The following is a 15,848-nucleotide window of genomic DNA, read 5'->3' on the forward strand; positions in this document are numbered from 1 at the left end:
CTGGAGTTCGAGACCAGCCTGGCCAACATGGTGAAACCCCGTCTTTACTAAAAATACAAAAATTAGCTGAACGTGGTGGCGCGCACCTGTAGTTCCAGCTACTTGGGAGGCTGAGGCAGGAAAATAGCTTGAACCCAGGAGGTTGAGGTTGCAGTGAGCCGAGATCATGCCACTGCACTCCAGACTGTGCTACAAGAGCAAAACTCTATCTCAAAAAAAAAAAAGACATTTTTCAAAGTAAAATACACAATTGTAAATATAAATTTTATATTCATATTAAAACCAAGAAATAAACAGAAGGGGCTATTTCAATACTTATTTCAGTAAGAAATTTCAAATAAAATGTAAAGAATGATCATCACTGTTGAAGAAATCAATAAAGAATGGCAGGAACATAACAGTTACTATGGCTGTTTCTATTTGTTTCTTTATAGTTTACATTCTAATCTGCTAATGTATATGTACTACTTTTATAATCAGGAAGTTTTTAATTTTAACAAAAAAAGTTAACTTTTGTCTTCCCTACCTGAAGATTATATTGTTGGACCTGAGCTCTGAATAGTTGTGACTGACAGTGCTAACTAATCACTATGTACTTACAACATCTCAGAGTTCTAATCCCGCCTCACATTCATAAACAGGATATGACTTTGTGTGGCAGCTGGCTAAACTTACCTTCAGTACACCAGCTTAAAGTAGGCAAGTTTTAGAAGACTCGACAATTAAAGTTTCAGTTAATCAAAACATTTACTTATAAACACTTACTAATGATGCAGTACTACTAGAATAGCTATATTTAAGGGTGGACACACACAGAAGTTTAATATTAATAAGAGTCTACAAATAAAGAAATATTAGTAACCACTGCTGGTGGCTCTGATTGCTGAGCTTACTATTAAACCTCACTTAGATAAATTATTTCTGTGATGATAACCTTTCATTTCATTATTGTCAATGTTGTCCTAAATGTACTTAATATTTTCTAAAATATTCTAGTATAGCATTTATTTGGAAGTCATATTAAAAAAAGATACGGCGGTAATTTTTTTGATAAGAATCCAAACAGGGCTGGTCTGAAGGTAGTGAGTTATCTCAACTGACTGTTCAGTTACAGTTAGAACTGCTTGTTCTACCATTTCCCCCTTCTCACTACCTGCACTTGACTAGTCCAAACAAACAAAAACCACAAGAATCTGAATAGGTGCCAAAATGGTGAACTCCTCAGAACTGACCAACTGATTAATAAGAAAAATCACATCTCTTAGTACTTTACATACCTAGTTATTCATAATTTAAATAGGCAAATCACTTAACTCTACTGCAGTGTTTGTCAACATTGTTTCCATTATCTCCTCCTAAGGAGCCTTTACAGGCATTATTTTTCTAGTCCTCCCCATGTCCTCGTGATATCTGAATTACACATATATACTTTATATCTGCTTATGTACTGTATATATATCTTAGTTTTATATACTAACGATAAGATTTTTTCACCCTTTCTCCAAGAACAAATTTTCACCCCCTTCAAAGCAATATGGCCCCACTGTTCTATTGCTTTAAGGGAAATACCACGTAAGCCTCTATTATCTACCAAGCTTTGAGCAGGCTCTTCACATGGTTTCATTAACTCATCACAACTAAGCTCTACGGACAAGGAAACAAGCTCAGAGAGCTTAAATAACTCTTCCAAGATCACACAGCTAGTAAGTGGTAGAGGCAGGATTTGAATCTTGTATATCAGTCCAAAGCGTATACCCTCTTTTCCATTGACATTAAACCTCTACTGAAGGTCAAATTGGCCGGGCTCACACCTGCAATCCCGGCACTTTAGGAGGCCGAGTCAGGCGGATTACCTGAGGTCAGGAATTTGAGACCAGCCTGGCCAACATGGTGAAACTCCTTCTCTATTAAAAATGCAAAAATTAGCCAGGCGTGGTAGCACATGCCTGCTATCCTAGCTACTCTGGAGGCTGAGGCAGGAGAATTGCTTGAGCCCAGGAAACGGAAGTTGCAGTGAGCCGAGGTCGTGCCACAGCACTCCAGCCTGGCTGACAGAGCGAGACACTGTCTCATACACACACAAAAAAAGGTCAAGTTGTTTCGGCAAATTTGAAAGAACTATTCAGTCTTTTCTTAATAGAAATTCATGGCATCCACAACTGTTTGGAGAAAAAAATAGGTAATTTCTTTTGGTAAACAAATATCTCCACTGAAAGTCATGTTTGTTGGTAACAAAAATGAGGAAAGGGATTAGAGATCAGGAAGCAGGGGTTTTGACACTTTGCACAAGTCCTGCACCACTCTCATATGGTTCTCCACTGCATTTCTCTCCATCCCTCCTAACGCCCAGGTTCAATGCCTGGATTACTGCCACTTCCTCACAGCTGGTTTCCCTTGAGTCTTATCCCCCATAAATCCCTCCTCTATACAGTCTTCAGAGTTAAACCTATAATGGTTCCCCAATGCCATATGGCAAAGTCCAAGTTCCTTTTCCATGGCATACAAGGCACTCTAAGAGTTGGTCCTTGCCTTTCCCATCTGACATCATACCATACCTTTATTTTTACAATGTTATACCACCAAACAACTGTTCCTATTCCCTAAAGGCCAATAATTGTTACATATTATTTAAAACTCTATCTAGGTATCACTTCCTTTAGGATTCTTTGGAGTGTAGATTAGGTAGGTACCCTTATTTGATGCTCCTACCATAGCCCTTATCACACTTTAGGTTAACTAACTTTTCTGTTTTACCTTCTAGACTAGGTTTCCCTTTTATACTTTTCAGATTCAGGGAAAGGTCAGTGGCCTGACTTTTTACCCCCAGGGCCTGGCACAGTGCTGAACAGATGGCAGCACTCTTAGTATTGGTTGAATGAATGTATAGATGCAAGCTTATCCAATCAGCCTTATTTTGTTGTTGTCCTGTTTTGTTTTGTTTTGTTTTAGGCTTTTAGCAGCCTGAAGCTATGGTTTTAGTTTCCGTCTCTAGTGATAAGCAGAAAAGAGTGATGAAGAAGGGGCTCTACTGGTCCATCCCGAAAGAAAAGCTAAGAACCCATAACTGTATTCTCTCCCTTAGACACCCTTGACGGAGTGAATATTATAAATGAGGTTTTTCCTTTTAAACAGTGCCTGAAAGCAATTCAGAATAAACTTAATCGAAGCATCATGATGATAACCATTCTTCAATGTTACACATATAAAACACAACTAATGATTATATGCCACTGACTTTTCCCTGAATCTTGTTTTCTCTTCAAGAATCTAATAAAACAAAATAATAGCAAAAACAAAGGGAAATAGTTTTTCTACCATTTTATTCGAAAGCAAACTTTTAGAGAATAGGAACAGTTTGGAAAAGCCTCTAACAAATATGTTAATTTAAATTTTTATTAGTCTTCAATTATTTTTACTTTATAATCCAACTGTTTCTTCATACTACAAAAGTAAAAATACTTCTATCCAATGTACTGTGTATATATAAATATAGCAAAAAAACTATACTATTGTGAGCACCATAGATAACCTGTTAATTACCTTGCTTCCCCAAATCCTTCCTCCTCATAACCAACCTTCTACCTGAAACAGTAGCTATATATGGCAGTGGTATTATGAATGTTTTTTCTTTTGGTTTATCCAATTTTTTTCCTATTTGATGTGAAGTAACTTTTAATTGTTTAAAAATATGTTAAAATACATTTTTTAAAAAGTATTTTTCTAATTTTTTCTAAAAAAATTATGGAGTTAAAAGTTTAAAGTCATCATCAAAAAAAGATTAAGAGATCACCATTCTAATTTTTAAATTGTAGGTGTTTATTTTTTGAAATAGGGTCTCGCTCTGTCACCTAGGCTGGAAAGTATTGGCTCAATCACGGTTCACTGCATGATCTCCTGAGCTCAAGCAACCCCCTCACCTCAGCTTCCTGAGTAGCTAGGACTACAGGCATGTGCCACCACAGCTTGTAGAGACAGGGTCTCCCTGTGTTGCCCAAGCTAGTCTTGAATGCCTGGTCTCAGGCCATCCTCCTGCCTTGGCCTCCCAAAGTACTACGATTATAGGCATGAGCTACTGTGCCTAGCCTTCTAACTTTAAATATTTTAAAAGGCAATTTGAATTTTTTACTTTGCAATTTACGGGACAAAGCAGTAAATTTAAAAATCTAACACCTAAATGAAATATGTTTGTTTTATTTATTTATTTATTTATTTATTTTATTTATTTATTTTTGAGACGGAGTCTTGCTCTGTCGCCCAGGCTGGAGTACAGTGGCATGATCTTGGCTCACTGCAGCCTCTATCTCCCACGTTCCAGCAGTTCTCCTGCCTTAGCCACCTGAGTAGCTGGGACTACAGGCACAAACCACCACATCCGGCTAATTTTTGTGTTTTTAGTAGATACTGGATTTCACCACGTGGGCCAGGCTGGTCTCAAACTCCTGACCTCAGGCAATCCGCCCACCTCGGCCTCACAAAGTGCTGGGATTACAGGTGTGAGCCACTGCACCCAGCCTATTTCATTTTCGAGACAGAATCTTGCTCTGTCCCCCAGGCTGAAGTGCAGTGGAGCAATCTCTGTTCACTGAAACCTCCGCCTCCTGGGTTCAAGCAATTCTCGTGCCTCAGCCTCCAAAGTAGCTGGGATTACAGGCGTGTGCCACCACTCCCGGCTAATTTTGTATTTTTAGTAGAAATGGGGTTTCCCCATGTTGGCCAGGCTAGTCTCAAACTCCTGATTTCAGACAATCTGTCCACCTCGGCCTCCCAAATTGCTGGGATTACAAGTGTGAGCCACCACGCCCAGCCAAAATGTATTTTTAAACCCCAAAAGAAATAACCAAAATGAACTCTGAAGTATTTACGAGCATAAAATAAAGTACTTAACTTTATTTAAATTTAAAATTTAAAGAAACAATTCAAAATTGTTTAATAATTTGAATAAATGGTTCCAAATATAAAGTAGGAACACAGGACTGTTTCAACTAGACAGAATTCCAAAGGTATTCATTTGCTGAAAGAATTGCTGGCATCTCTCTACCCTTCCTGACGTAATCCTCGCATTTAAAAGTTTATCTACCCTACTGATAGTCAAGATGGTTTATAAAAAAGGCATATCTGTTTCTTGCCTGAAATTCAGTCCCCTTAAGGGTATATAGTCACACAACTTTAGTGTCACCAGCGACATTAATGAATATTTTTATTATACACAGACATGCACACAAACTCAATAGTGTTTAAATGAGTACAGAGTCTGAAAGGACACATCCCAATTTATTAATAACGATTTTATCTGGGGAGTACAAATGTTAAGAACTACCATATTTTATACGTACTTGAATTATTTGAATTTTAAAAATTATATTGTAATTGAAAAGATATTAAAAATAAAAGTGATCAAAGTAGTTGGAACAGAATCTATTATTATCTAGATTTCCTTTTCTATCTAGAAAGGAATAGCATCAATATTTGACTTAATCTTCAATTATAATTATATAAAATCACCATTTACAATATATACATTTATCTTAAGATACATCTATGCATTACTTTTTATTCAACTTTATAACTGCTCTCCCATTACAAATATGCTACACATAAATCAACGGAAGGGCTACCAGAAGGCATAGAAAGAATAATATGTGGCCAGGCACAGTGGCTCACGCCTGTAATCCCAGCACTTTGGAAGGCCCAGGTGGGCGGATCACGACGTCAGGAGTTCGAGACCAGCCTAGCCAACATAGTGAAACCTTGTCTCTACTAAAAATACAAAAATTAGCCAGGCGTGGTGGCAGGCCCTGTAATCCCAGCTACTCGGGAGGCTGAGGCAGGAGAATCACCTGAACCTGGGAGGCAGAGTTGCAGTGAGCCGAGATTGTGCCATTGCACTCCAGCCTGAGCGACACGGCAAGTCTCTGTCTCGGATAAAAAAAAAAAAGAAGAAGAAGAATATGCATAAGCACTATCTAGATTTTAAACTGCCCCTTTACCCAACATTTGAAAAAAAAAAAATCCAGGTGCAATAATAATATTCAGTTGTTGCCTAAAAAATAAGTGTCTCAGTGCCACGCATGATTCTGGAAAATTCTTGCTTTTTTTTTTTTGAGACAGAGTCTTACTCTGTCGCCAGGCTGGAGTGCAGTGGCCTGATCGTGGCTCACTGCTACCTCCACCTCCCGGGTTCAAGCGATTCTCCTGCCTCAGCCTCCCGAGTAGCTGGGATTACAGGTGAGCACCACCATGCCCGGCTAATTTTTGTATTTTTAGTAGAGACGGTGTTTCACCATCTTGGCCAGCCTGGTCTCAAACTCCTGACCTCATGATCCACCCGCCTCAGCCTCCCAAAGTGCCAGGCTTACAGGCGTGAGTAACCGCGCCTGGGCGATTCTGGAAAATTCTAAGGCATTTACAACATTAAGAGGTATTATGAAATTACAAAACACTGTGTATTTTAAATATATATATTAAAAAGTCACACAGTTCTTTCAGGAACAGAGAAAGTATATCAATATGAAACAAGTTTCTCAACTCCTGAAAGGTTGGTACACTTTGTAGTAAAGCAAGGAAGTGTCACGTAGCCTAATTTCATTTGAGTAACTCCAAACTGACAAATTCTTTTCTTCACCTAAATCTGTTCTTACCTCTAGGAAAACAAAAAAACAAAACTAGAAACTTAATGAAATATAACACTAAGAAAAAATAAATTAGCCTAGATATTTATGGTAGATAATGTACCACCTAAGCTATCTACCATGAAAGAAAACCCACAAATAACTGATCTACAGGAAATTTTTTTTTTTTTTTTTTTTGGAAAGAGTGTTGCTCTGTTGCCCAGAATGGAGTGCAGTGGTGCAATCTCGGCTCACTGCAACCGCACCAGGTCTACAAAAAATTTGAACGACATATTTTGCAAAGCCAGAGTTAGTCTTTTAAGTATTATATAAATAATGAAGATGACTGTCTGCAAAAAGTTAAGTTCAATTACCTCGTGGTCTGGATAAAAGAGATTAAAATGTGAAATACTATGGGTAGAATATTGTTATTCCAGTTTATACTTCCTAAGATTCAAAGTTACTAGGTTCCAGGAATGACTTGTACTAAGCCAAAGACAAATACACATACTTATTGTTTTATTAATATAAGTAATAGACAATCTAGTCAATGAATATTCTACTTAAAAACGAAAGAAAAAACTCACGTCCCTGGCTATCATGCAGTCAGCCTATTTAGTGAAAACATACAGGCCGGGCGCAGTGGCTCACACCTGTAATCCTAGGGCTTTGGGAAGCTGAGGCAGTGGATTGTCTGAGCTCAGGAGTTCGAGACCAGCATGGGCAACATGGCGAAACCCCATCTCTACTAAAAATACAAAAAAGTAGCTGGGCGTGATGGTGTGCACCTGTAGTTCCAGTTACTTGAGAGGCTGAGAATCACTTGGACCCAGGAGACAGAGGTTGCAGTGAACTGGGATCATGCCACTGCACTCCAGGCTGGGCGACAATCTGTCTCCAGAAAAAAAAAAAAAAAAGAAAGAAATTATACAATCCCCATGTATATATTTGATTCTTAATCAAATGAGAAGTTCTAAAATGCTCTGTTGGTCCTATTTGGGGATTTTATAATTTTTATGTATTTAGAAAATAAAGCTGGAGATCTGCTGATGAAAGCTAAAAAGTATGGAACTCCCTCAGCTGAAGGCCTGTAGGTAAGTTAACGGAGGGCAAGGACTGACTCTCTTTTATCTTCGTACACTCAACATACATACAAGTTCACAGAATACACTGATTTTGCTGAAATATTGCATTCATTAATTTAACAAGCATTTACTTAGTATCTACTATGTGCCAGGCCCTGAACTAGGAAATAAGGTATTCATTAGTGAAGAAAATAGAGTAGAGTCTCTGTCTTGATGGACTTTATAATATAGTAGGGGAGGCAAACAAATAATTAAACCAACAAATAAGATTATTAAAAATTGTGAAAAAAAAAAAAAAAAATTGTGATAGATGCTGTGAGGGACATCAACAGGGTACACTGATAGAGGGAACCTACTTAGAATGGTCAGCAAAGGTTTCTCAAACCCTTATAAGGTGGTAGTATTTAAGCCTAAACTTAAACGAGAACGAGCCAGCTATCTGAACAGCATAAAGTCTGATGAGCTATATTCTAAACTAACATAACACAGCTTAGCTCACATTTGGTAGTTAACAAAGTAATTTCTGCACTTTGAAATCTGCAATCTTCTAAACAAGCTCTGTCATTCCTAGCCCTCTCCAATCTAAACATCAACAGTTACCCAGCACTCTTAACATATAGTTAGCACTTATCCCCAAATTGACTTTTGTAGAAACATCTTTTTTTTTAAATTAAGAATATCTTCGGCCAGGCACAGTGGCTCACGCCTGTAATCCCAGCACTTTGGGAGGCCGAGGGGGGTGGATCACGAGGTCAGGAGATTGAGACTGTTCTGGTCAACATGGTGAAACCCCATCTCTAGCAAAAATACAAAATTTAGCTGGGTGTGGTGGCGCATGCCTGTACTCCCAATTATTCGGCAGGCTGAGGCGTGAGAATTGCTTGAACCCAGGAGGCGGAGGTTGCAGTGAGCCAAGATCACACCACTGCACTCCAGCCTGGTGACACTGCAAGACTCCGTTTCAAAAAAAAATACCTATCTTCTACATAATTCAAATACAGTTACAAGAGAACTAGAGGAAGAAAACTAACATTTATAATGGACTAATATAGGCCATGCACTTAATACTTCAATTTAAAGCAGAAAGTATCTCAAGTGATACCATTACAAAATTAACAAAATGCTCTCTTTTACACCCAAATTTTGTATTGGTAGTGGAAGCAGTTTTAAAGAGATATATGGGTTTATACAGGCATAAATGTTGGATGTGAGGAGGGAAGAGATCAGAACAGAAAGACATTATCTTGGTAAACTCATTGCAGTCCATACTGCAATTCTCTCAGATATTCAGGTCCAAGAACTTCCAACCAAACTCAAAAAGTATTTATACACCAGAATTATATTTTATTAATTTTCATTATGAAATATATTATCAACCAGGCACAGTGACTCATGCTTGTAACCCCAGCACTTTGGGAGGCTGAGGTGGGTGGTTCACGAGGTCAGGAGATCGAGACCATCCTGGCTAACACGGTGAAACCCCGTCTCTACTAAAAATACAAAAAACTTAGCCGGGCATGGTGGCACGTGCCTGTAATCCCAGCTACTTGGGAGGCTGAGGCAGGAGAATCGTTTGAACCCAGGTGGCGGAAGTTGCAATGAGCCGAGATCATGCCACTGCACTCCAACCTGGGCGACAGAGTGAGACTCCGTCTCAAAAATCTATATATAATCATATTGATCAAATTTTTTTTTTTTTTTTTTTTGAGATACAGTCTTGCTCTGTCGCCCAGGCTGGAGCGCAGTGATGCAATCTTGGCTCACTGCAACCTTTGCCTCCCGGGTTCACGAGATTCTCCTGCCGCAGCCTCCCGAGGAGCTGGGACTACAGGTGCCTGCCACCATGCCCGGCTACTTTTTTTTTTCTGTATTTTTAGTAGAGACAGGGTTTCACCATCTTAGACAGGATGATCTCGAACTCCTGACCTTGTGATCTGCCTGCCTCGGCCTCCCAAAGTGCTGGGATTACAGGCGTGAGCCACTGTGCCCGGCTCTGATCATATTTTTAAGACTACTGCTCATAATCCTGCCCATGTCAATTTATTAGTCTACAATGGAGAATACAGCTTTCAAAGTGAACATGTCCTTATCTGCACTGTCACTTGTACATCAAAACTTGTTATCAGGAAGCTAAAAGTGTTTAGAATACATGCCTGATGAACATGAAAATCAGGCAAAGGGATAGAGATGTTTCAGCCAGGCCATAGTCAGGATTGATCAAATATTCCTACCCCTCGACAGAGATTACCTTTCTAGTTACCAGAATTTTCATGAACCCCAGATGATGTATCTTTTTCCTTTGTACAGCAGTATATAAACATTGCCGAATTTTGCTTTTCACTTTTTTCAATGTTCAGTGCTGACTGACCATCCATTCCATTTCTGCAGATACAGCCTTTCTTTAGCTGTGTTAATGTCATCTATTTAATTCAATTAAAAAACATTTCAGAGTGCATACTACCTGCTGAGCACTATATCAGGTTCTGTGCATACAAGGATAAAGGTAAGAGCCACATTCTCAAGACTCCATCTTCTATTGAGGAAGACCTTCTCTTTCCTGTTTTTGACCTGGGAGATTGCAGGTCTTTTATTTATTTATCTATTTATTGAGACGGAGTCTTGCTCTGTTGCCAGGCTGGAATGCAGTCACGCGATCTACGCTCACCACAACCTCCAACTCCCGGGTTCAAGCAATTCTTCTGCCTCATCCTCCAGAGTAACTGGAATTACAGGCACGGGCCACCTAAGATTTGTATTTAAGTACACTAGCATTTGTATTTAAGTGACCTCGATCACAAGGTCAGGAGATCAAGACCATCCTGGCCAACAAGTTGAAACCCCTTCTCTACTAAAAATACAAAAATTAGCTGGGCATGGAGGCGTGGGCCTGTAGTCCCAACTATTTGGGAGGCTGAGGCAGGAGAAATGCTTGAAGCTGGGAGGCGGAGTTTGCAGTGAGCCGAGATCGTGCCACTGTGCTCCAGCCTGGAGACAGAGCAAGACCATCTCAAAACAAAAAGGACAAAAAAGAAATATATAAAGTGAGTAGGGCAGTTCCTGACATACCCCCCAATTCACTTACTATGTCTGGCAAACTAAAATCAACAATTCCAGGTTCTAAATTTGTGCAGGGTTTTTAGATCCCCTATTTACTACTCCCCCACATAAGCCAGGAGTAGTATTCCTTTTGGTAGATTAAGGCCCAATTCACTGCCATATAGTACTATCAGAAAACAGAATCAAAACCCAGATCACTTTTCTAGTTGAAAGCTTTAATCTCAGCAAAAATAAAACCCTTCCAGTAACTAACAAATTTAAATTTTACTTCATACTTTAAGACTTAGTAAAGCATATTAACAGTTATTTCAAAACAAAGACTAAGCAAATACAGACACTGTAAAAAGTACACCATTGAACAGTATCTGAAATCATCTAAAGCTTTAAATTACACATTTGGTTGATAATATATTTTTCTTTATGCTGAATTATTAAAAACAAATACTTCTTTACATGATTACCATCTATCTCTGTTAGTTATGTTTCTCATGAACTACAACTTATAATAGTTCATTACAATTGATGGCAAAGACTTATTGAGTAGTGAAATTACTTAAATACAAATCCTAGTGTATGAATAAGAAAAATGTGATGAACTGGGAAAGGAAGAAAATGAAATGTAAGAGACTACTAGGTGGGAGTGCAGTGAGAATATAAACACCAGAAACTGCAATTCATCAAACAGGAAGTCCTGAAATCACATGACATACAGGAAAATAAAAATTAAAAATAAATGAAAAAGGGGCAAGGTAAGCAGGATCAATAGAGCCTACCAAAAATTTAAAACACTTTAAATAAATACAAGTCTGTTTTTTAAAAAGCAATTGCGAGAATAAGACATATTTAAATAATCCATTGACTATTATTGAGGGAATACCTTAACTTTCTATTTTCCTAATAGTTACTCAATAATCCTATTAACATCTATCCATTAAGTGTCAAAATACTAAAAATAATTCTCTCCTGAAATATATAATTAAAAACTTACAATGGCCACAGATTTCTTTCCCCCAAAGACAACAGGAAAACTCAGTGTATTATATCTACAATTAAGATATACCATCAGAATTAAATGTATCTTACCCATTAATGTTGCTAAAAGACACAAGGAGTACATTTCTTTTTCAGCTTGCTCCTGAAGTTCCTTAGATGACAGTTTACCAGTAACAGCAATATCTTCTTGTTTCACAGTGTGGGCTGAGTGTGCTGCAGCAGACTGGCCACCTTCAGCTTTACTTTTTAGAATTTCTATTGTAATTCTGTCGCCGTGCTGTAAAGGAACTGGTTCCTTTTCCATTCCTGCCTGTGGTGGCATTAACTCTTTAGGAGGAAACCCGTATCGAATACACTGTAAATATGGAGGAATGTTGAATTCTCTGGCTATACTTTCCTGAAGTTCAAAAAAGGTTGTTGAAGACTTAAGGGTAACCATGGACTGTCGTCCATCATTAGTTGTGATTCGGATCTTCTTCTCCTTAGAAGTTGTAGGTGAATAGGGAGCCTTGGTAGGTGTAGCAGGTGCAGAGGATGGACCATCACGAATGGTACTGGGAGAAACAGTCCTGGGTTGCCCTTTTTGTTCTTGTTTTAACTTCTCTGTTTTCCGTTTCTGCATTACAGAAGCCTGTTCCGTAATATTCTGTTGAATAGTTCTTTCAGTTTTACTCATGTTTAACTCCTCTTTGTGTAAAGTTTTTGTTTTCTGTCCGGTAAGAATAATTTTAGTTGGGAGCTGAGACTCTGATTCTTGTCCTTGAACATCTCCAACTCTTTGGGCGTGAGCACCATCTATATTTACAGGAGTATAATCATCGGGATTCTTTTTGGCAGTCTGATGCAATATAGTGTGGACAACTTTCTGAACTAGGATTTCACTCCCAAATTCACCTGGAAAGTGCTTGGTAACAAGTTTCATTGCAACATCGTAAACATTACTATTCAAAGATGAATCACTTTCATACTGGAACCAATATACTGTCTCTCTGACCACTCTTCCACCCCATTCTAAAGTAATAGGGAAAGCTTCTGGTAGATTGTCATACTCCTTACCATCCCAAAAGTGTTTGAATCCACAACCACATTTGCCACCAGTGGACCTAGAATTAGTTCTGTCTCCATCCAAATACACAATAGACCCATCTCCTCTGACCTTTCGCACAGATGTGCCATGGCACCAATTACAAGCTGTTAGGTTACTCAATCCATAGTCTGGTACCAGAACATCTTTCACTGAATCATATGAGCAAACCAAATTGTTCAAGGGAAAGCTATAATTTTTGTCAGTCCTCAGCTGTCCATGAGTACTTTTTGCCAGGTTATACAATTTCCCTCCAGGAGCCAACCACTCTGGAGGAACATGAAGTTCAGAAAGGGCACCACAGAGCAAACATTTGTGAAGGCGATTATCCATTACTGCTTTTTTAGCAGCTGCTGTGACTTCTTCAGGCTGAACTCCTATCACTCCAGTCCTTCTGTAGAAATACTGATGGACATCAGCAACCAAACTAGGATGGATACCATGTTTGTCCATAAAGACTTCTTCCATAGCAGCAACAAGCCTAAGTAAGTATTTATCTTGCAAACTTCTGTCACCTCCAATAACACAACCACCATCCTCTTCAAGTTTGATGTACTTTTTAATAAGGTCCTGAGGCACACCCCATGCTTTAGGAAGCAAATTCATAGGCAGTTTGGGCAAAGCAGCCCCTTTTATGCCTACCAAGGGGATATAATGGTTTCTACCGGAGCTGCTCCATGCAATACAGATTGGTTTGTTCAAATGACCATCTTTCCCAGTGCATTTCTCTGCAGGGATGAGCCCAGGTAGAAAGGTGGCTGAATAATCACCAGAGCTTCTCATGCCACTGAGGGAATCTAACAGAATAATAGGACGATGTAGCACATTGGCAAGACCAAATATGTGGATATTCCTCAGGCCCAAGGGAACACCCTCAGGTGGTACAAACAGAGGGTCACACTCATTGATAATGTCCTCCCACTCAGCGGCATCAATAAAGTCATGGAACAGAGCTTGATATCGGGCCAGGTGCTGCTGAAAGTGCTGTTTAAGATTCTCTCTTAAGGCATGCCAGAAGAGCTCTCGGCCTACTAGAGCCCGAGACACAGCATGCACCAGGCAGTGTCCATCCCCATCCACATGCACTGGAATGAGACATTCCTGACTTTTATTGGCCCGCTTAATGTCCTCCAGAGTATCATGCAAATACAGGAGGCTTCCGGAGCGGTCCTTGCCATAGCCCACAGTGTTAACATGCTCCGGTTCTATGAGGAAGGCGCGGTCGCCCAGTAAGGCGCAATCGAACAGTTCGCCCTGGTTCATGTCCCGGAGAAGCTTGGCCCGGCCTGTCTGTTTGTCCATTCCATAGCGAGCTAATATGGGCGACAACAATTTGCAGTGATAGTTGGAAAGGCCCATCACCTTTACCAGTTCCGTGTTCTTCTTGGGTGCCCCCGTCACCCCGAGCAGCGCGTTCCGCAGCAGGTTGTGTAGCACTACGTCCGGGTCGGTCACCTCCTCAACCCCCAGCAGCTGTTGCTGCTCGTGCCGCTGGCCGCACTCGGTACACTCGATGCTGACAGAACCGGAGGCCGGGAAGAACAGACGCGCCTGGCACTTCGGATCCGGGCAGCTCCCGGAAAGGATTCTCCGGTCTCTCCGCTTCAAAAGCCCCCCCGAAGCAGCCGCCGACGCCAGGGACGACGGAGTCTGTGGAGCCTCAGGGGGAGGAGGTGGCGGCGGCAGCGGAGGTGGCGGCGGCGGCGGCTGAGACATAGCTCCCGGCTCTCGTGTCTCGCTCCGCGTCCCAAGCGACCCTCAAAAGCTCATAGTCCAGACCCTCACCAACCCGACTCGGTCTAATCCAGGCCCAGGGCGAAGGGCTTTCCTTTCCCTACCAGCTCCTCCTCCTCCTAAGCGAAGGCGGAAGCGCCGGACGTTGTTTCTCTTCTTACTTCTCCACTGCCGTAGCCGTTGCCCGGAACGTAACGGCCACCACCCCACCCCGCACTCACACTCACTCACTCTCGCTCTCTCCCTCAGACACAGACATACACGCCCTCATTGCGTGTGCGCAGGCGCAGCTTCCGCTCTGCCCTCTGGGAATTAGAGTCTTCTAGCCTCTGTGCTGGCCATCGAGCCCTAGGATCTTGAGTCCAGAAGGAACTACAAGTACCGTGAGGCCAAGCGGTTCAGCGCTAGCGGAGAGGAGGAAGAGGACGGCAAGAGGGAAAGGGGCCAAAGAAAGATGGTGACTTGCGTTGCCTGCCGGTAGTTGTAGTTTTGTTGGGCTTTCCTCGTCGTCTTCCCCACTCTGCAGCCCAAGCCAAAGAGTCTGAGAGACCACATTTCCTAGGATGCCGTGCGGTGCGTCCAGCTGCACTTCCTCCTTAGGCGGAGGGAAGGATTCAGGGAAGCTTGGTTAAAAACAGAGTTAAAGGCAGTGGGAGTCGAAGGAGAGGGTCTGAAGTTCACGACTACTAGAAGGGGAGGGGAGTGGAAAGGATCTCAGTGAAAAAGGTACAGTAAATAAATGTCCAGGGATACTGTGGGCTGGGAAATTGAATAAATGGTCCAATCTAGGCTGAAAGCCATAAGGGGGAAAATAGTTGATTCTTGGAAGCTCTGCCTTCTCCCCGTCTAGTGCGAGTCACTGAGGCGCCATTTGAGTTCTCGTTTCATGCATGTCTTGGCAGTTTACAGTACAAATAACGGTACCTTGGATGTCTGTAGAGTTTTATGTGCATATACAAAGCCTCTTAACTAGGTTTAATTTCATTTGCTCTTTACCACCCTACCTCCCTAGAGAGTAATAAGAGCTATCATTTATTAAATGCTTAATATGTGCCTGGACAGCATTTACATAACACGATTATCATTTGATCTTAAAAATAACCTTCTTAGGAAATAGGCCCAGAAAGGAAATGACTTGCCAAAGTTCACGCAGCTGATAAGTGACTGGATAGACCTTCAGATCTCAATCCGTGCTCTTTTTACAGATAAGGACATAGGCAGGAAAGGTTAGGCCTGTATTACATAGAATAGTAACTAGCATTTGCTTACTCTTGCCTTATAGTTTAC

General features: G+C 40.8%; 2 protein-coding genes across 2 annotated transcripts in view; one reads left to right on the forward strand and one right to left on the reverse strand.

Annotated features, from left to right (window-relative positions):
* VCPIP1 (valosin containing protein (p97)/p47 complex interacting protein 1) overlaps positions 1-14,830 on the reverse strand; it is a 41,322-nt gene extending 26,492 nt beyond the window's left edge. Inside the window, exon 1 of the mRNA XM_011940897.1 lies at positions 11,834-14,830. Coding sequence (XP_011796287.1) covers positions 11,834-14,543 — 2,710 coding nt within the window. The 5' untranslated portion in view covers positions 14,544-14,830. The remainder of the gene's footprint in view (positions 1-11,833) is intronic.
* A 347-nt stretch (positions 14,831-15,177) lies between these two features.
* Positions 15,178-15,848, forward strand: part of LOC105510903 (serine/threonine-protein kinase Sgk3) — a 213,659-nt gene continuing 212,988 nt past the window's right edge. Inside the window, exon 1 of the mRNA XM_011940899.1 lies at positions 15,178-15,287. The gene's annotated coding sequence lies outside the window, so the exon portion shown is untranslated. The remainder of the gene's footprint in view (positions 15,288-15,848) is intronic.

Source organism: Colobus angolensis, unplaced genomic scaffold, assembly GCF_000951035.1.
Source record: "Colobus angolensis palliatus isolate OR3802 unplaced genomic scaffold, Cang.pa_1.0 Scaffold194, whole genome shotgun sequence".
NCBI classification, from domain to species: domain Eukaryota; kingdom Metazoa; phylum Chordata; class Mammalia; order Primates; family Cercopithecidae; genus Colobus; species Colobus angolensis.